The 21,000-nt window shown below is 50.2% G+C and overlaps 1 protein-coding gene across 1 annotated transcript in view; it reads right to left on the reverse strand.

Annotated features, from left to right (window-relative positions):
- The window catches only part of CUNH16orf96 (chromosome unknown C16orf96 homolog), a 35,038-nt gene extending 17,354 nt beyond the window's left edge, over positions 1-17,684 (reverse strand). The window contains exons 1-7 of the mRNA XM_032843771.1: positions 17,244-17,684; positions 6,272-6,376; positions 4,592-4,672; positions 4,343-4,429; positions 2,939-4,235; positions 895-980; positions 457-567 (exon numbers count right to left, since the gene is read on the reverse strand). Coding sequence (XP_032699662.1) covers positions 457-567; positions 895-980; positions 2,939-4,235; positions 4,343-4,429; positions 4,592-4,672; positions 6,272-6,376; positions 17,244-17,663 — 2,187 coding nt within the window. The 5' untranslated portion in view covers positions 17,664-17,684. The remainder of the gene's footprint in view (positions 1-456; positions 568-894; positions 981-2,938; positions 4,236-4,342; positions 4,430-4,591; positions 4,673-6,271; positions 6,377-17,243) is intronic.
- Between the last annotated feature and the right edge of the window lie 3,316 nt (positions 17,685-21,000).

Below are 21,000 nucleotides of genomic sequence, written 5' to 3' on the forward strand. Positions count from 1 at the left end.
GTGTCTGTCCACGAAATTGTGGTGTCGGCAAATCTGCCATTCCAGAAAGATACCCTGCCCCTCCCCCACTCCTCGTCCCTGTGCTGAGAATTCTCAAACCAGCTGGGTTAGGGGAAACATTACAAGCCTAACAGTTGATGCAAGAAATCCTCTTATTCATTCCCTGATTCTTTCAGCACATTTTGAGCATTTGCTCCACGCCGGGCACCCTTCTGGGGGTGGGTGACCCAGCAGTCTGTAACAAGACATTGCTTGGGCTCTCTGGTTTATAGGTGGAGGTGGAGGTGGGCGTGGTGGGATGTGTTTGCTTCCGCTGAAGTGTAATTCAGAGAGTAAAATGCCAGTGCCCAGGCCCTGGTGTCCCCACCTTCAGTGGGTCGGTGAAACCTTCGGGGAGGGCCCAAATGTCCAAACATTCGGAGGACTCCCCCGCAGCTGCCCGCCCGAACCCCAGACCTTTAAGTCATCCAAGCGAATCTGGAGTTTCTCCACTGCCCTGTCCAGCACGATGTGGTGATGTTTTATCTTCTCTATCTGGTGGCCCCAAATTCTCTCGAGTTCCTCTTCCTAAGAGGGGGAGACATGGACACAAAGGGCCTCTGCCCCTAAGGTCACCATGGCTGGGGAGGGGCATCGACAGTGTACCAGGCCAGTGTGTCTCTTGGACCTGCCACCTCGGTGTCCCCCTAAAACTCCCGCCAGGGGAGCCACCCAGGCACAACCCACTGGGACCTCTGTACCCATCAGGTCTCCCTCTTTGGTCCCACCTACTCTCCCAGGGTGCCTTTCTGCTACAGGACAGACCAACGCTGTCCTGGGTCAGGGACTCTGCCATCAGCCTGCCTCAAGCTGCCCTCCCATCCCGGAAGCTCTTTCTGCCTGGGGCACACACACCTTCATCCTGGATCTCTGGAGGCTCCCGATCTTTTCCTGCAGCACGTCCACTGTCGACCCAAGCTTGGCAGAGGCTCCCAAATTAGCTGAAAGTGAAGGAGGGGGTGGCTGTCAGGGGCAAGGATGGGGAAAGAGGCTTCATCTAGAGTCCCACCTGCTTCTCAAAGGAGTTGTTGGAGGTAGCGTTGTCCAAAAGCAAGAGACTGTGAGCCTGGGGGTCTCTGCGGTCATTCAAAGTTTTCTAGTAGCCACATTCCTTAAACAAATAAAAAAAAAAAAAAGGAGGGGTGCCTGGCTGCCTCTGTCAGTTAAGCACCTGACTCTTGATTTTGGCTTAGGTCATGATCTCAGGATCGTGAGATTGAGCACCACATTGAGCTCTGTGCTCAGCCAGGAGTCTGAGTCTCTCTCTCCCTCTCCCTCTGCCCCTCCCCCAACTTGTGTGCACGTGCGCGCTCTCTCTCTCTCAAATAAATCTTTGAAAAAAATTTTAAAAGGAGCAGGCAAAATTAATTTTGATATTTTCTTTAACCCAATATATTCAAAATAATTCCCTTTCAATATGGGATTTAAAAAAAAGTGAGATAGTTTATGTTCTTGTTTTCATCCCAAGCTTTCCATATCTGACGTGTGTTTCACACTCAGAGCACGTCTATGCTGGGCCTCGCCCCATGTCGTGGGCCTGACAGCCACGTGCGCCTCCCGGTTATCATATTAGACGGCACAGGCCTAGGGAGGCCTCTCTGGAACTTACTCCCCTCCCAGCAAGGGCCCTGAGCTGGGGTGCCTGGCTGGCTCAGGCGGTAAAGTATATGACTCTTGATCTCGGGATTGTGAGTTTGAGCCCTGTGTTGGGAATAGACACTGATTCAAAAACAAGGTCCTGAGCAGAACTACAAAACACCTTATTTATGAGAATATGTGACGTGCATTATCTCATCAAGAGATAGAAAGGATGATTTAACAAAGAAAGCGGGAACTTAAAAAAAAATGTACCGTATATAAAGTTCCAGAAAAGGTTAAAAGGTAACGAATACACCTAGGAAGGTAGGAGAAATCCAAGCCAAAATACGTTTACCAACGATCTTGAGTCTTCTGAACCACAATGGCAGCTGGTCAGAGGGAGAATTTGGGCTCCTATGGCTTTACCTTCTAAATTTCAATCTACTACTACCATATTCTCAGCTGCACACCAGTACTCACTGAGAGCGACCTAGTTTAGCTGGTTGAAGATCTGTGGAACGGCACCGCCAATTAGGGGTAACGCCACCTACAGATTTGACTTAATTCAACTATGGTGCTTGGCAAGGTGCAAAAAAAAAAAAAAAAAAAGACAACGATTCAAATAGCAATGGCTTCAGAGTGGGTCCCCTGGGCCAGCAGCCGCAGCAGCAACTGCTGGAATGAGTGAGAAATGCAATTCTTGGGCTCTGCCCGGCCAACCAAGTCAGACGCTCCAGGGGTGGGGCGCAGCCTGCCCTGCCCCACCCCCACATGCTGACGGTGGAGTGGGGAGACACAAGGTTGAAAATGACTGGACAAAGCTATTCCGGCCTCCACTCCCCTCAGCGAGCACTTTGCCCATCACGGGCATGAAATGGGAGCGTAAATCTACCGTTTCTACTGCCACCCCGAGAGCCTCCGTGGTCTTTAAGGGCACATCTGTTTGCCCAGCAGAAGCTCCTAACCCCACTCGGACCACATCATCTTTGGTCTGTTCAGTGGGTCATTGGCCAGATCCAGACTTATCGAAACATGTTAGACTGTGCTGTACAGGCTGTGGGAAGAGACTTTTCCAGAGTCATCGTGATGTGTGATTTTCCTTCTTCAGGGCCAACGCTAGACCCTAACCACCCCTCTCCAATGTGAGAAGACCTCATGGTACATTCGTGGTGAAAGGAGAGACTAGTAAGAGGCAAATGCTGAAGCCAAAGGAATGAATGGCTAATGGTTAATACAGCTTTCATTGGGGGAGCGAAACAAAGGAGACGAGGGACTTCTGGAAGTCTGCAGGGAGGGAGGGCCTGGAGCAAACCGGACCTACCTAGGTAATTCAAGCGCTGTTGAAGGGCAGATGACAGCTGGGCAAACTCCTCCTTCAGGGAGTCGTGTCTAACGGGCATCTGGGCTATACAGCCCATGGAGTACCTGACGGCCATCTTCTTGTCTTCAGGGGTCACGGCCTGTTGGGCAGCCAGCATGACCCGGGACAGGGTCCTTTCAGGAGGGAGGCTGGCCACAGTGTACACGGAAGAGAGGTCGTCCTCCACCTCTGTGTCCTCCGTTAAAGCCGAGGCCCCACGGGAAGAGCCCGCACCCAGGATGTCTGCGAAGGTCCCTAAGGGCCCAGATGCAGCCATGGCCGTTGCTATGGTGGCCAATTTGGTGGCAGGGGAATCCCTGACAGCCTTGGCAACAACCTCGGCTCTCCGGGCTGCTGAGGTGGCAGCAGCTGCGTAGGAGGATGCGGCGGCAGCCGCAAGGGCCGCGGTGGTCCTCAGGTGCTGAAGGGCAGACTGGGGAGCCTTGCTGGGTGCCTTGTCGGGCGCTTCTTTAGGGGCCCCAGCCCTGGGGGCCCCAACCCTGGGGGCCCTGGCCTGAGGGGCTGGCACATCCTCGGATACATTGTCTTCCTCAGCTTCTGAGACCGCTGGGAGCAGGTGCACGTCTGCTTGTGTAGACTGTGACCGCAGTGGAGGGGGCCACGCTGAGCCAAACTCCCTGGCTGGCGGTGGGGCCCTGAAGACCTGGGACTGTGCGGGCTGCAAGAAGTCTGAGCCCCAGAAGGGCCATGTGCTAGCCCTGGACAAGCCTCTGGGAGGAGGCCAGTGTTCTCGCGGTGGGGGCTGAAGCCCTGGGACGGATGCAAGCCTGGGGGTAGTCCCAGGCTCAGGGGCAACCCCAAGTCCAGGGCCAGTCCCAGGTCTGAGGGCAGGCCAAGGGCCAGGGCCAGGGCCAGCTATGAACGGAGACCCAGGTAGGAGTGGGAACCCAGGTGTCAGACCGGGTGCCAGCACAGGCCCCAGAGCAGGCATGGCCTCAGGCTGTGGTCCCGGTGCGGGCACAGCCCTGGGCTCAAGCCCCGGAGGCTGCCCTGGCCCCTGGGCCTCGGCAAGCAGAATGTCTTGGGCAGATTCCTCCTCCTGTAGCTGTCCTGGGGTCTCATAATGCCAGCCGGTCTCCAGTAACATGGGGCTCTGGATGGCCTCTGAGATCTGGACAGGACCGACAGCTTCAAGGTGCTCGGTCTTAGGATGACCTCTCTCTGGGAGCTGCCCCACCAACTGCCACAGGTCTGAATCCTCAATCTGTGTTGGACCAGCTCGTCCTGGAGAAGTTCCCTGCAAGAGAGGGGGAGAGGCTAGCCAGGGCTGCTCCAGGCCAGCTCAGTGGTCACCCTGCCTTCCCCAGCCCTCCACTGCAGCCCCCCTTTTCCTCCTCCACTCACAGGGCCAAACATGGCCTCGTGGAGGCTGCTCCAGAGTACCACGTCGTCGGCTTTGGGGATGGTGAGGATTTTGCTCTGGAGAGCAACCTGGGGGGCAGAAGGGGAGGTTGAGAATGAGGGGTGATGCCCTCGGATGGCTCCTTTGTCCACATGTGCCTTCTAGATTGTGTCCTCTTCCTTATTCTTCCCTGTCCCCAGCACCCCGGGGCTAGAGGCCAGGGGACTGGGAAGGGAAGTGGAGGCTCTCACCACTTCCCGCTGTAGCGCGCTCATCCTCCTGTTCTGTCCTTTCAGATCTTCAAGCAAAGAATCCATTACTTCTGGCTGCATCTGTCAAATAAGCCAAGTTCATGGGCCAGGGGTGGAGGTTCTGGTCCTGGCCCTGCTTCCCCCACATCTCAAAGACAAGGACTAAGCTCTAGGTGACGGAGTTGGAGAAGGAAGAACGGATCCCAAAGCAAGTGTTTCCTAGTGAGTGAGAAAGGGGTGGAAGAGGGTTTCCTGGGGAAGTAAGTTTGGAAAATGCTGGCCTTAAAAAGTATTTAGTGGGCTTCTACACTACAGGACTTCTCAGCCTTTAGTGGGCAAAAAAAATGTACATTAAGAATCTCCAAGGGTAGGCTGAGGAGGCATTTTTCCCTCCAACAGATTTTTTTTTTTAAAGATTTTATTTATTTATTTGACAGAGAGAGATCACAAGCAGGCAGAGAGGCAGGCAGAGAGAGAGAGGAGGAAGCAGGCTCCCTGCTGAGCAGAGAGCCCGATGCGGGGCTCGATCCCAGGACTCTGAGATCATGACCTGAGCCGAAGGCAGCGGCTTAACCCACTGAGCCATCCAGGTGCCCCTCCTCCAACAGATTTGTTGAAGGAACCGTTTTAGTGTTTTGGTTTGGTTTGGTTTGGTTTGTTTTTTTTGGTTTTGTGTGGGTTTTTTTTAGTGTTTTGTGATGCCCTTTCTTCTCAGAGGAAGCAACCCAGACCAAGTTCTCACAGCTGCCATGACAATCAAATGTGTATACTGACCTGTGAATTTGGGCTAATACATTAAACCATGCTATCTGGGGGCAAGTTGTAAAATCTTAGCTGCAATTCCAGCCTGTCAGTATTGGCCTCTGAGCCCAGCTCTGACTCACCAATGACTCATGCTTCAGGGACTCTGCATCCTTCTACATCATGGTAAGGAGTGAGTATATACCTGAGCTGATGTCCTTGGGACTCCTAAGGGAGATAGACTGTATGCCTGTGCTAGGTTTATTCTACTTTTCAGGGTGAACGGAGCTTTACAGAATAGGAAAAGCTGTTCTCTTTCTGCTATGTTGGTGAATGGCCAGCCTGGAGTCTTTGGGAATGCCTGCCTGAGAATGAAGCCAACCCACAGGAAAACATCACTGACAGAGAGATGTTGATGGAGCACCTAGATCTGGTGGTACCTGAAGGTAACCGTGGACTTTTTAGAAAATGAGACACTAGGGGCGCCTGGGTGGCTCAGTGGGTTAAAGCCTCTGCCTTCGGCTCAGGTCGTGATCCCAGGGTCCTGGAATCGAGCCCCACATCCGGCTCTCTGCTCAGCGGAAAGCCTGCTTCCCCCTCTCTCTCTGCCTGCTTCTCTGCCTACTTGTGATCCCTCTTTCCGTCAAATAAATAAATAAATAAATAAAAGAAAAGAAAATGAGACACTAAATTCTCTTCTACCTGAGCCAGGATGAGCCAGGTTTCTGTTATCTACAAATGATGTCCTAACACAGAAGGGTGGAAGCCATGGAGAGTTTAGTGGGATGGGCCAACTGGCTGGGCCATGTCAAACCCCTTCTCCTGCTCTCATAGCTGTGTCCTTTGACAAAAAACAGGCTCCCTAGATGTGTACTGTCACCCCAACCACCTGAGTTCCAAGCAGCATGGCCAGCACAGAGGATGCTGGAGAGGGTCTACCTTGTCAACCATGTCCTTCAGTGTGTCCAGATCCTCTCTGAGAGTCTCCGTGGTGCCCCTGAGTGCGCAGATGTCAGTAAGCAAGTCCTGCAGAGTCTTCATGGACTAAAGGGGAAGAAGAGGGGAAAATGTGAAGTTGGGTGCGGCTGGGGGAAAAGGTATGTCGTGTCCAGGAGCTGTCTGTTGTTGGCCATGATCCAAGAGGTCCTCTTGGCTCTACCAAGGCCTGGTCTGGAACATGCTCAAAGGCCAGCAAACGACACCAGAGTCAACAGCGCTGAGCTCTCACTCAGGTGACCCGGGTGGGGCGGAGACAACTCTGCATCTGAACACATTCACTAACCAGGAGTCTCTCATTAAGACGCATGTCAGGACTTTCAGTGGGAGTCACTGGAACATCAGCAAGGGAATTATGATCAGAGTTACACTTCTAAAGGGTCTCTCTGGCTGCATGTGTAGTGTAGATTGGCCCTGGGAGGGGAAGGGTGGAGGCCAGAGGACCAGTGAGGAAGCCACTCATGGAGCTGAGGGCTCATGGCTCAGCTTCCCCCCCGACTGGGATCATAAATGCATTTTCCCAGGTTTTAGATTCCATAATCATAAAATGAGTCTTTAAAATGTCATGATGAGGGGCGCCTGGGTGGCTCAGTGGGTTAAAGCCTCTGCCTTCGGCTCAGGTCATGATCCCAGGGTCCTGGGATCAAGCCCCGCATTGGGCTCTCTGCTCGGCGGCGAGCCTGTTTCCCTTCCTCTCTCTCAGCCTGCCTCTCTGCCTACTTGTGATCTCTGTCTGTCAAATAAATAATAAATTTAAAAAAAAAAGTCATGATGAGGGGCACCTGGGTGGCTCAGTCGGTTAAGCATCTGCTTTTGGCTTGGGTCATGAACCCAGGGTGCTGGGCTCGAATTCCGTGCTGGGCTCCTTGCTCAGCAGGAAGCCTGCTTCTTCCTCTGCCTGCTGCTCCCCGTGCTTGTGCTCTCTCTCTCCCAAACAAATAAAATCTTTTAAAAATGTGATGATGAAAAAAAAAAATGTGATGATGTATATGAAGGGCCCAGTGCATAGTTTAGGCATTCAGCTAACAAAAATAACAAACAGCAAGATAGCAAAAGTCCTTCTTACTAGTAATTAATTACATGTAAATGGATTAAACTCTGAGTTAAAAGGCAGACATTGGCAAAATGGATAAGAAAACACAATCCAACCTCATGTTGTCTACAAGAGACACAATGTATGGTCAAAGATATGAATAGGTCAAAAACAAAAGGCCAGTAAAAAATATACCATGCAAGCAGTAATCAAAAGGGAACTGGAGGGGTGCCTGGATGGCTCAGTGGGTTAAGCATCTGCCTTTGGCTCAGGTCGTCATCCCAGGTCCCAAGTGGGACTCCCTGCTCAGCGGGGAGTCTGCTTCTGCTTCTCTCTCCCTCACTGTTTCTGCTCAGGCTCTCTCTGTCACACTCTTTCTCTCTCAAATAAATAAAATCCTTAAATACAATGAACTGGCATGGCTATACTAATATTGGATAAGATAGACTCTAAGACAAAAATTGTAGCTAGGAGATACAGGGGGACACTTATAAAGATAAGATGGTCAAGGTGTCAGGAAGATATAATAATTACAAAAATATATATACCTAACAATGTAGCCCCAAAATATATGAAGCAAAAATGGACATAGCTGAAAGAAGAAATAGGCAATTCAGCAAGAATAGTTGGAGACTTCAATACCCCACTTTTAATAATAAATAAAACAATTAGATAAAAGAGCAACAAGGAAATAGATTTGCACAACAATGTTGTTGTTGTTTTTTAAAGATTTTATTTATTTGATAGGGTGCCTGGGTGGCTCAGTGGGTTAAAGCCTCTGCCTTCAGCTCAGGTCATGATCCCAGGGTCCTGGGATCAAGCCCCACATCGGGCTCTCTGCTTAGCAGGGAGCCTGCTTCCTCCTCTCTCTCTGCTTGCCTCTCTGCCTACTTGTGATCTCTCTCTGTCAAATAAATAAATAAAAATCTTAAAAAAAAAAGATTTTATTTATTTTAGAGAGAGAGAAAGTAAGAAAGAGACCAGACTGGGAGCAGGGAGAGGAGCAGGGGGAGAGGCCGAAGCAGACTCCCCGCTGATCACAGAGCCCAAAGCAGGGTCCAATCCCAGGGCCCCGAGATCATGACCCGAGCCAAAGTCAGACACTTAATTGGCTGAGCCACCCAGGCATCCCTAGATTTGCACAACATGATAAACCAAGTAGACATAACAGACACCTATAGAACACTCCATTCAACAATGGCAAGACACCCATTCTCCTCAAGCATACAGAAAACATTCTATAGGACAGACAGTATGCTAGTCATTAAAACAAGTCCCAATACATTTTAAAGGACTGAAATCATGGAAAATTTGTACTCTGACCACAAAGGATTTAAAGAAAAAAATCAGTGACAGAGAAAACTATTGGAAATTCACAAATAAATGGAAATTAAACAGCACTCTCCTGAATAACCAATGGGTCAAAGAAGAGATCATCAACAAAATTAAACAAACAAACAAACAAACAAACAACACTTTGAGATTAATTAGAATGGAAACATAACATACCAGAACTTATAGGATGCAGGTAAAGCTAACCTTAAGATACTGGGGAAAAGCAGACCAAATTAAACCTGAAGCATGTAGAAAAATGAAAGCAATAAAGAGTAAAATGGAAACTAATGAAATAGAGAACAGAAAAATAAGAGAGGAAATCAATGAAGCTACAAGTTGGTTCTCTGAAAACATCAACCAACTTAGCAGATCTTTAGTGAGACTGACCAAGAAAAAAAAAGAGAAGAAGCAGAAATACAGGAGAGAATATTACTACTGATCCTACAGAAATAAAACCACTTATTAAGGAATGCTATGAACAACCATGGGCCAACAAATTAGTTAAGTTGGATGAAATAGACAAATTCCTAGAAAGACATAAGCCACCAAAACTGACTCAAGAAGAAGAAATAGAAAACCTGAATAGACCTAAGTCAAGTGAAGACACTGAAACAGTAATAATAATAATAATAAATACCACAAAGAGAGTCCCAGGCCCAGTGACTTCTACCACACATTTATTTATCTTTATTTTAATTATATATTTTTTTAAAGATTTTTTTTTAAAGATTTTATTTATTTGACAGAGAGAGATCACAAGTAGAGAGAGAGAGAGAGAGAAAGAGGAGGAAGCAGGCTCCCTGCCCAGCAGAGAGCCCGATGTGGGACTCGATCCCAGGACCCTGAGATCATGACCTGGGCCGAAGGCAGAGGCTTAACCCACTGAGCCACCCAGGCAGCCCGTATTTTAATTATATTTTTAAAAGATTTTATTTATTTATTTACCAGAGAGAGAGCACATGAAAAAGAGAAAAAGTACAAGCAGGGGGAACATCAGGCAGAGGGAGAAGCAGGCTCCCTGCTAAGCAAGAAGTTTGATGTGGGGCTCAATCCCAGGACTCTGGGATCATGACCTGAGCCAAAGGCAGACACTTAACCAACTGAGCCACCCAGGTGTCCTTAAATTTTTTTTTTAAGATTTTATTTATTTATTTGACAGAGAGAGAGATCACAAGTAGGCAGAGGCAGGCCGAGAGAGAGGGGGAAGCAGGCTCCCCGCTAAGCAGAGAGCCCGATGCGGGGCTTGATCCCAGGACCCTGAGATCATGACCTGAGCCAAAGGCAGAGGCTTAACCCACTGAGCCACCCAGGCGCCCCCTAAAATTTTATTTTTAAGTAATCTCCACATGCAATGTGGGGCTCGAACTTACAGCCCCAAGATCAAGAGTCACCTGTTCTACCAAATTAGCCAGCCAGGTGCCCCTTCTATCAAAAATTTAATGGAGAATGAATACTAATTCTTCACGGCCTTTTCCAAAAAATAGAAGAATTCCAAACTTACTCTATGAGGCCAGTATTACCCTGGTACTAAAATCAGACCAAGACATCACCAGAAACCTAGAATATACACGTAACAGTCCTCAAAATGCCAGTAAACTGAATCCAATGACAAATAAGAAAACCCAAATAAAGTGGGCAAAAGTCTGACAGGCATTCTTCCAAAAATAATATTCAAATGGCCAATAAGCACATGAGAAGATGCTCAACGTTATTATCAGGGAAACAGAAACCACAATGAAATACCACTTCATAACCACAAGGATGGCTAGAACCAAAAGCCAGATAGTAAAGTGTTGGTGAGGATGTGGAGAAATGGTGGGAATGCACAACGGAGTGGGCGTTTTAGGAAACAGTGCGGCAGTTCCTCAGAAGGTTGACCACAGAGTTACCAAATGACCCAGCAAGTCTGCTCCTAGGTGTATATCCAGGAGAAATGAAGACATGGGTCCACCACCTTGTATATGAATATTTATAGCAGCATTATTTGTAATAGCCCAAAGTGGGAATGATCCAAATGTCAATCAACTGGCAGATGGGTAAGCAAAACATGATATATTCAACCATAAGAAGGAAGGAAGTACTGATTCCAGAAAGACGACCTCACAAATACGATACTAATAAAATCCAAACAGGGGCGCCTGGGTGGCTCAGTTAGTTAGTGTCTGCCTTTGGCTCAGGTCATGATCCCAGGGTCTTAGGATGGAGCCCACAGTCAGGCTCCCTGCTCGGGGGAGAGTCTGCTTCTCCCTCCCCTTTTCCCTCAGCCCTCCCGTCCTGCTCATGTGTGCGTGCGCGCTCTCTCTCAAAAAAAAAAAAAAAAATCCAAACACAAAAGACAAAATTGCATGACTCCATGTACATGAACCATCTAGAATAAACAAACCTATAGAGACACAAAGCAGATTAGTGGTTACTTAGGGCTGGGGGTGAGCTGGAATGGGGAATGAGTGAACAAAATGGTGAAAAAGGGTACAGGGTTTCTTTTGGGAGTGGTGAAAATATTCTAAAATTGACTGTAGTGATGGTTGTACAATTCTGTGAACAGACTAGAAACACTAAGTTGTCCACTCCTTCAATGGGTGAATTGTATGGTCTATGAACTATATCCCAATAAATCTGACTGATACGTAAATAGCACCCTATGCTATGTGTTTCTTGGATTGGAAGACTCACTTCCCAAACTGATGTACAGATTAAGCTGAATCCGTATAAAGACGCCAGTGTGTTCTTTCTCATAGAAATTCACATCCTGATCCTAAAATCCGTATGTTCATATAAGAGACTCAGAATAGCCAAACAATCTGAAAAAAGAAAAACAAAGCTGGAAGACTCACACTTCCTAATTTCTAAACTTTCTGCAAAGCTATGGTAATCAAAACAGTGTGGTACCGACATAAGGAAAGATACAAAGAACAACGGAAGGGAATTGGGAGTCCAGAAATACACTCCCATGCATAGTCCGTTGATTTTCATAAGAGTGCCAAAACAAATCAAAAGGGAAAGAGCTAGCATCGGGCTCTCTCCTCTGCAGGGAGCCTGCTTCCTCCTCTCTCTCTGCCTGCCTCTCTGCCTACTTGTGATCTCTATCTGTCAAATAAATAAAATCTTTAAAAAAAAAAAAAAAAAAGGGAAAGAGCTGTCCTCAACAAGTGGTACTGAACAGCTGGATATCCCCATGAGTAAAGCTGGACTCCTACCTCACACCATGTACAGAAACTAAGTGAAAATGGTTCCTAGACCTAAATCTAACAGATAAACCAGAAACCATTTACTCCTGTATTGGAGGAGAGAATGTAGTTGTAAATCTTCATCACCTTGGTCAGGCAATGGTTTCTTAGATATGCCACCAAAAGCACAAGCCAACACCACATCAAAAACATGTGACAAAAGAAAGAGATGTGTATGTTGTATCTCAGCAAAATTTAAAACTTTGCATATCAAAGGACACCGTCAATAAGGTGAGCCTGGGTGGCTCAAGTGATTAGTAGGAGTCTGCCTTCAGCACAGGTCATGATCCCTGGGTCCTGGGATCGAGTCCCTGCAACAGGCTCCTTGCACTGCAGGGAGCCTGCTTCTCCCTCTGCTTGCCACTCCCCCTGCTGTGCTCTCTCTCTCTCCCCTTCCCTCTCTGACAAATAAATACAATCTTTAAAAAATGTACAAATCACACACATGGCATCATATATCCAGAATATATAAATAACTTTTTTTAAAGATTTATTTATTTTAGAGAGAGAGAGCATGTGCGAGCACATGTGTATGAGAAGGGGGAGGGCCAGAGGGAGACAGAATCCTCAAGCGGACTCCTCGCTGAGCATGGGGCCCCATGCAGGGCTCGATTCCAGGACCCTGCGGTCAGGAACTGAGCCAAATCCAAGAGCCAGACACTCAACCGACTGAGCCACCCAGGCGCCCCATATATGGAGAATTACAACTCAACAACAGAATGGCAACCCAATTACAACTGGGCTAATAATCTGAACAGACATTCCTCCAAAGGAGAGATGCGAATGGCTGCTAGCCGCATGAAAAGATACTCAACACAATTAGTCACCAGGGAAAGGCAAATCAAAACCGCAGTAAGGTACATTTCCTACCCACAAGGGTGGCTAGAGTCAAGAGGCAGAAACTAAGAAGTGTTGGTGAGGAGGTGGAGAAATTGGAGCCCTAAGACACTGCGAGTGAGAACACAAAATGGTGCGGCCGCTTTGGAAAACAGCCTGGCAGTTCCTCAAACCTGAAACACAGAATGATCCTATGATCCAGCAACTCCATCACGAGGTACATGCCCAGAAGAAATGAAAACCTACGTCCACAGGAAAATGTGTGCCCCATGGGTCATAGGGGCCCCGACTCCTAACAGCCTATGGGTGCAAACAGCCAAATGTTCGCCAACTAGTGAACAAAAGTAGTCTATCCGTCCCGTAGAATACATTTGGCAATGGTGAGAATCGAGCACTGATATACGGGACAGCGTGGATGAACCCTGAAGACACCACAGTAAGTGCAAAAGTGGGGCTCAAGGAGGAGCAGGAAGGAGAATGATAGCTAATAGTTAAGGGGTTTTGGGGGAGCTGTTGAAAATGTCTTAAAATTGAGTGTAATATTCACAGAACTCCGTGAATAGGCTAAAATCCCTGAACTGTACACTTAAAAAATTATTTTTAAAGATTTTATTTATTTATTTGATAGACAGAGATCACAAGTGGGCAGAGAGGCAGGCAGAGAGGGGGAAGAGGGCTCCCTGCTGAGCAGAGAGCCTGATGCGGGGCTCAATCCCAGGACCCTGGGATCATGACCTGAGCCAAAGGCAGAGGCTTTAACCCACTGAGCCACCCAGGGGGCCCTGTCACTTTTTAAAAATTTTAAAGTAGGCTCCATGCCCAACGTGGGTCTTGAACTCATGACCCTGAGATCAAGAGTCACACGCTCTCCAGACTGAGTCAGCCAGGCACCCAGAACCATATCCTTTATTTATATTTATTTATTTATTTATTTATTTACTTATTTATTTATTTATTTTTGGTGAGGCATTGAATTACACCTTAGAGAACTTCTTTTTTTTAATTGATGTTTTCAAACATACAAAAGTGGAGAGAATAGTATAACAGACTCTCCCATGGGTACCTCACCCAGCCTCAGACCTCCGCACACGGCCTCACAGAAATCCCCACTCACTTCCCCGCTATAACCTTTATGGGATCATTTCCACTCGAATCTCAGAAAGCATAACATTCCCTAGAAACACACTTCAGTAAATAAAGACTCTTTAGTTTTGTTGGGTTCCTCCCAAAATTGGGGAACCCCAATAATGGGCCCGTGATTAAAGGAGTGAGACTGATACAAAGCGAAGGTCAAGCAAAGCTTTATTTCGCTCCAAGCATCAGGAATCATACTGACCGTCAAACAGACCGGTCGGGGCCGCCCCTCCAGAGAGGACGACTGAACCATATCCTTTAAACGGATGAACATTCTGGTACGCACACGAATATATGTATGAATACATTTCAACGAAGCTGTAAAAAATTTTTTTTGTTTTAGGAAAACTTGGGGGAAGTTCAACACAGTCTGTTGGATGGCTATTTGGGAACTGTAAATTTTGTTGGGAGTGGGGGCGCCTGGGTGGCTCAGTGTTGGTTAAAGCCTCTGCCTTCGGCTCAGGTCATGATCCCAGGGTCCTAGGATTGAGCCCTTCCTCTGGCTCCCTGCTTAGTGGGGAGTCTGCTTCTCCCTTTCCCTCTGCCACTCCCCCTGCTTATGCTGTCTCACTCTCTCTCTCAAATAAATAGATAAATGAAATCTTTTTAAAATAAGTAAATAAAACTCCGGTTCTGGTTAGGGCCTGTGAGCCACTGGCTGTGAGCCACTGAGAGGTGAGGGCAGGGCCTGGGAGTCTGCAATTTTGGGAGTGCGACACAGGTGGGGCTGGTGCTCCAACAGGCTCGGAAGCCAGGTCAGAGCCTCCCGAGGGGGCTTCGATGACAAGTACATACTGCGAGTAAGGGGAGCCCAGATTTCCTCCCTCGGCAGTTCTCAAAGGGGGCGACTTGGCCCCCAGCCGGCATTTGGCAAAGTCTGCAGACAGTTTTGGTTGTCACCACCAGGGGTCGCTCCTGGCACCTGGACGGTAAAGGCCAGGATTGCCATCCTACATCCCCCAGTGCACAACAGTCTTCACCCCAGACGATTATCCGTGAGCACAAGGAACGCTGCAACCCCAGTCCCTCTAGTAAGGACTTGTTGCGGTGCCCGAGCCCCAGATCTGGCAGTGTGCTAACCGTGCCTGTGGAGCCCTGCAAACCTTCTTTCAAGAGCCTCCTTGTTGACAGCCCTAGTTTTCTGGGCACCATTCAGCCCGTCTGGGGTGGGTGCTAGGGCTGGCCGACTAGTTTTTCCCCACTTGGGGCCGTCACACCTGAACAGGTGTTTGTAAAGGACGGCGGAGGACACTAACTCAGCAAACCCCAAAGGAAGGGGGGTCAGGGGCAGTTGAGGTGACCTGGACATCGACATGACATTGGGTCTGCCAGTCGGACCAGCTGGTTGGTGCACTTAGCTAAGCAGCTTGCACCATCCCAGAGCCAGCTACCATGGCAACCCCCTTGAAGGGGAGGGGCTGGGAGGCGGTCATTGTGGTAACCCCAGCAACCTCAGCCAGGCCTGGGGGCGGCACATTCTCTAACCCTAGGTGTGCAAACAGTCTTGTGAAGGCTGCACACCCATGTCCGACCTGTCTGACAGCCCCCTTCACGAGCTGGCTGGGTCACTCTGGGTACTGTGCATTCTAAAGATTTTATTTATTTATTTGACAGACAGAGATCACAAGTAGGTAGAGAGGCAGGCAGAGAGAGAGGAGGAAGCAGGCTCCCTGTGGAGCAGAGAGCCCGATGTGGGACTCGATCCCAGGACCCTGAGATCATGACCTGAGCTGAAGGCAGAGGCTTAACCCACTGAGCCACCCAGGCGCCCAGTACTGTGCATTCTAGAAGCCTCTACCCATCAAGTCAGGCTGGGGGTAGGATGCTCGGACACTGTGTCCACATTTCCAGCCTCCAAGGCCTCTGTAACCTGAACTGGGCCACCGGTGCTGCCTTCTTTGTCTCTAGCAACGATTCCCGTCTTCCAGTCTGTCTTGTCTCTCACGAGCCGTGTCAGACTCCAGCTCTCTGTTGGTTGCTGCCTGCAGAGAGTATCTTTCTTCTGTCCTTTTACTTTCCACTTATTGGTCTTTGAATCTAGAATGCGTCTCCTGTAGACGGTATGGTTAGATCATGCCTTTTTTCTTCTGGTCGATTCTGCCAGTCTCTGGGTGTGTGTGTGTGTGTGTGTGTGTGTGTGTGTGTGAACATGAAGAATTCAGTGGCATTCAGTACATTCACAAGGTTGGCAACTGTCACCACTAGTTTACGGACATTTTTATCACCCTGAAGAGAAACCCCATCAGCAGTCACTCCCATAGCCCCCCACCTCCAAGCCCCTGGCAGACGCTAATCTTTCTATCGCTACCAATTTGCCTGTTCTTGATGTTTCATGGAAACAGAAGCATGCAGTCCTGTGTTTCTTGCTCCTTCCCTGGACACCTGGTTTAACCTTGGTCTGTGTTGCCCTGCCTCTCAGCCCACCTTGGCCAGACTGCACCCTCTCCCTGTCCCTCAGGGCTCCGGAGTGAGGTCCCGGGCATCCCGGTTTCCCTGCTCAGTTCAAGTCTCTGGATAATACTAACAGCGGCCGCTGATTGGACGCCCAGAACACCTCGAGCTCTGTGCTGAGCACCTCCCACACATGATGTGGTTTAGTATCAACCCCGAGCGAATCCTGAGAGGAGGAAACCACAGTCCTCCCCCGGCCCAGTGGGTAAGTGATAGCACACTCAGCAATCCACCTTCCTATGCCTTTCACCGACTCTCTTGGCCCCTGGTTTGCACCAGCTTCCCATTTTCTGACACTGTGTGACTTCAACTGGGTTAACCTCAGTGCTTCAATTCCTCACCTGTAAGCTGGGGACGGGAACTGCAACTGTCTTAAGGAGGTGCTGTGAAGATCAAAGGGGCTAACAGATGTAAGCCTCCGGCTCATCTGGAGCTTGGTGCTCCTTCTAGGGGATTCCCTGGGGAGGGAGCCAAACAGAGCCTTGAGGGTGAAGGGGAAGGAGATTAGGGAACCAGAGAGTGGCAGAAATTTGGTGTTTCCAAACTCTTTTCATCACTGCAAAAGGAGACCTCATAACCACTAAGCTATCCTTCCCCATTCCCCCCGCTGCAACTTTCCCCAGGTCCCTGGCAACCACCAGTCCGCTTTCTGTCTCTACGGATTTGCCTGTTTCACACAAATGGAATCATACCATACATGGCCTTTTGTGTCCAGCTTCTTTCCTCAACACTTGACAAAGGACACAAGCTTGGAGCTTTGGCTCTGCCTGACTCCAAAGCCCCATTCCTGCTCCTGCATCTGGGGACAGTCCATCACAAGGGGTATACGGGAACAGGGGTAAGACTCCTGGGAGGAGAGCAAGGAGGGCAGGAAGCTTCTGGAGGCCAGGTGGTTTACCTTTGCCGTGGCTTCTTCATTGCCCTCCACCATCTTCCGGAGCTTGATCAGGTGCCACAGGTCCTGGGCGGGCTGGCCCTTGCCTCGGCTTCTCTCCAGCAGCTGGGCAGTGGAGGGCAGGTCCTGCAGCGCGGCGAGCTGGCTCTCCATCTTGTCGATGCGGCTCACCACGTGGTCAAACACATTGCTGAGCCTCTTCATGGGGCTGAGGACGGGCTGGGCGTCCGCTTCCGGGGGCATAAACACCGCTGGCGAGGACTGGAGAAAGTCCTCGTCTCCCGAGAGGACCTTCTTGAGCTCGGCCATGTGGATGTGCTCCAGGATGCCCTGAAGCAGAACGTGCAGAGCCTTGAAGTTCACCACCCCGCACTGCGGGACGGCGATGTTGACCAGCTCGGAGAACGTCAGCGAGAAACTCATCCCGCCGGGAGGCTCGGTGGGGCTGGGCTTCTGGGCGTCCGTGGGTACGAGTGGTGGCTTTCAGAGAACCCACCAGCTGTCCGGACAGGTCCTCTGAGGCCTGGGGAGGCGGCGGGTCATGGCGGTCAGGGAGAAAATGGCCCCTGTCCCAGCCGGAGCCCAGATGAGAGCTTCTGGTTGCTAGGACACCAGAGAATGTGGGCGAGTGCGCATGCTTCTGAGAGCCCGAGTGGGGCCCGATGGGCACTCAAGGAGAAGGTGCTGGGTGTTTGAACAGACAGACGTCAGCCTTTCATTTCAAGCCCTTCTGTGATGGGAGACTGACGACCCCTTCCAAGAAGCATGCAGCGAAGGTGATGGGGAGGCATCTCGCTCCTTAGAAGCCTCTAGAATTGGGACAGGAGAGAGTTCTTGGAGTTGGGAGAGCCTGGGTTTTGAGAAAAGAGTCTGAAGAGCAAAGCTGATCTCCAGATCCGCTGGCAAATGCCCCACAGGTGTTCAGGTTTCTGGAGGGGGTCGGGGAGGGGGTAAAAAGGGAAAGAGGCAGTTGGCTTCCCACAGGTCTGAACCAGGCATGGCACTGCCCACGGTGGGGTGGGGGGCACCAATGAGGACCCTCTTGCCAAACCTTGCTCTGCTGCCCCCTAGAGCCAGGGCTCTGGAACACCCCAGTGTCCTGAGGACACCGCTGGGAGCCAGGGGCTGCAGAACTGGGAAACCACTTGGGGCCCTATGTGGTCAGGCCCCTCTTGTGTCAATTCTTGGACAAGAAAATGGCAGCCTGCTTGTCCTGGTCTCTGAGGGTAGTCTACAGGGAATGTCCCTGGCTTAACCCTTGGGGCCCCAACTCCGGGCCCACCCCACCATTCCGGGCACGATACACAACGATTATATACCGTGGGTGGCAGGAGCCCCGCTCCGGAGTGTCACTGGCTAAGGGGCAATCTCCCCCAGCTTCCCCCACAGAAAGCGGAGCGCCTGTCCACCCTGGGTTTATGGAGATGAGTGCGTGACTCTTTGTCAACAGTGGTGTGACCTGTGCAAATGACTTAACCCCCCTGAGTCTCAGCTTCCCTGCCTGCTAAATTGGAAATAAGCCCTTCCACGTGAGGTTGTTGCCGGGAGGGGCAGAGAGAGAGAGTGTGTGTGTGTGTGTGTGTGTGTACACAGAAATAATACATGTTGGGGCGCCTGGGTGGCTCAGTGGTTAAGGCCTCTGCCTTCGGCTCAGGTCATGATCCCAGGGTCCTGGGATGGAGCCCCGCATCTGGCTCTCTGCTCAGCAGGGAGTCCGCTTCCCCACCTTCCCCATCTCTCTCTCTTCCTGCCTCTCTGCCTACTTATGATCTCTGTCAAATAAATGATCTTTAAAAAAAAAATTGCATTACATTAAAGGAATTTGCCCATCTTAAGAGGTAAGAAAACACACACAGACCCACTCCTGCTGGGAAAAAACGGTACTGATGTCCCCAGCTCAGTCTGGATCCCACTTGGATACTTTTTTTTTTTTTTTGGTAACAGCTTTACTGAGCTATAATCCCCACACCATACCATCCGCCCATTTAAAGCATACAATCCTGTGATTGTAGTAGGTCACAGAGTTGTGTAATCACCACTGCAGTCAACGTCAGCACATCACTCTAACAAGGAACTCCATACCCATTAGCACGCGCTCCCCTATCCCCCGCCCCCCGGGGCCTGGCACTCATTAACCTACTTTCTGTCTGTACAGATTTGCCTCTTCTGGACGTTTTGCATAAATGAAATCATCCCACGTGTGGCCTTTTGCAACTGGTTTCTCCCCCCATCATGGTTTCCAGGCTCACCCACGCTGCAGCAAGGGTCGACACTTTGTAGTACACTGTAGCAGGGGTCCTTCCTTCCTAGGGCTGGATCCTATTCCATCGTGTGGACAGACGGGTTTTTAACCCATCCAGCCTTGGATGGGTATCTGGGCCAATCCTGCCTGTTCACTCTCGGGGACGCTGCTGCTACGGACGGTTGTACAAGCCTTTAGTGACTTGGTGTCGGCTGGGGCGGAACTGCTGGCTCAGACGCTGAGCCTGTGTTAACGCTTTGAGTGACGGCCAGACGGTTTCCACAGTGGCTGTAGTATTTTACATCCTGCCCCCAGCTATGGGAGTTCTGATTTCCCTCCATCGACGTCATCCCTGTGACAGCCTGTCTTTGTCATTACAGCAAGCCAGGGCTGTTGGATGCTCCTTGCTCCGTGGCCGTCAGGCATCGGGCTCCTAGCCCCCTGCCGTGCACTCACTTATCCTGGGCATTCAGGACGCCTCTGGGAGATTCCCAGATGTTTAAACCGACCACCCCTCCAGTGGATCCCGTCTCCCCGAAAACGCCCAGAAACCTCGGGGAAGATGCAAGCAGAGGCCGCAGGGGGCCACTGTCTCTTCAAGCACATGGGCCCGCTGTGGTGCCCACGCAGGGGTAACGTGGACGGACGACCTTTCCCATCCCAAACGTGTCTCTGACCCTAGCAGAAGTCATAAACGACACAAAGGCCATCCCAGAGAAGCAGGTGGAATGCACATTCATGAGCGGATCACGAAGCCCTGAATTTCTTGTTGCCAACCCAGTGGGGGTGTGGGGGGGGCTCATGCTTAGACAGTCTTTCTTGCTGCACCTCTGTAAACGCTACATAAACATGATGGGTCAAGTAGAAGAGTTTGTGACTAGGCTTTAAAAATCAAGAGCCATGGGGCGCCTGGGGGGCTCAGTGGGTTAAGGCCTCTGCCTTTGGCTCAAGTCATGATCCCAGGGTCCTGGGATCAAGCCCCGAATTGGACTCTCTACTCAGCGGGGAGCCTGCTCTCCCACCATCACCCCCTCTCCACCTGCTGCTCTGCCTACTTGTGATCTCTGTCTGTCAAATAAATAAAATCTTAAAAAAAAAAAAAAAAAAAGGAGAGCCATCAGGCCCTCTCGGCAAAGCCAGCTGCACTCTGGGGCAGGTTTTCACAGCCTAGGGTTGGCTATCGAGGCCCCAATCTTCAAGACCTAGTACCAGAGCCAGGAGCCAGGTTTGTTCCTGGTAAGGAGCAGCAACCCACAGGTGAGAGGCCAGAACAACTCACTCTGCAGGACAGGGGGAGGCCAGAGGGAGGATGTAACCCGAGCCCAGCTGCGAGGACACTCTTGGAACAGGCTCCTGACCGGCAACAGTGGGCCCTGGCAAAGCTCTGGATACCGGAGACCAAGCTTCTGAGGACCAGCTGTGGATACCTCTGGCTACCCAGGGTGTGGAGGGAGTGAAAAGCATCTCCTGAAACTGGCCCGGCACTGGGGGTCCTGGGGCCTCTGGGAGGCCTTTCAT

This window comes from Lontra canadensis, unplaced genomic scaffold, assembly GCF_010015895.1.
Source record: "Lontra canadensis isolate GAN:19392208 unplaced genomic scaffold, GSC_riverotter_1.0 scaffold143, whole genome shotgun sequence".
In the NCBI taxonomy this organism is placed as follows: Eukaryota; Metazoa; Chordata; class Mammalia; order Carnivora; family Mustelidae; genus Lontra; species Lontra canadensis.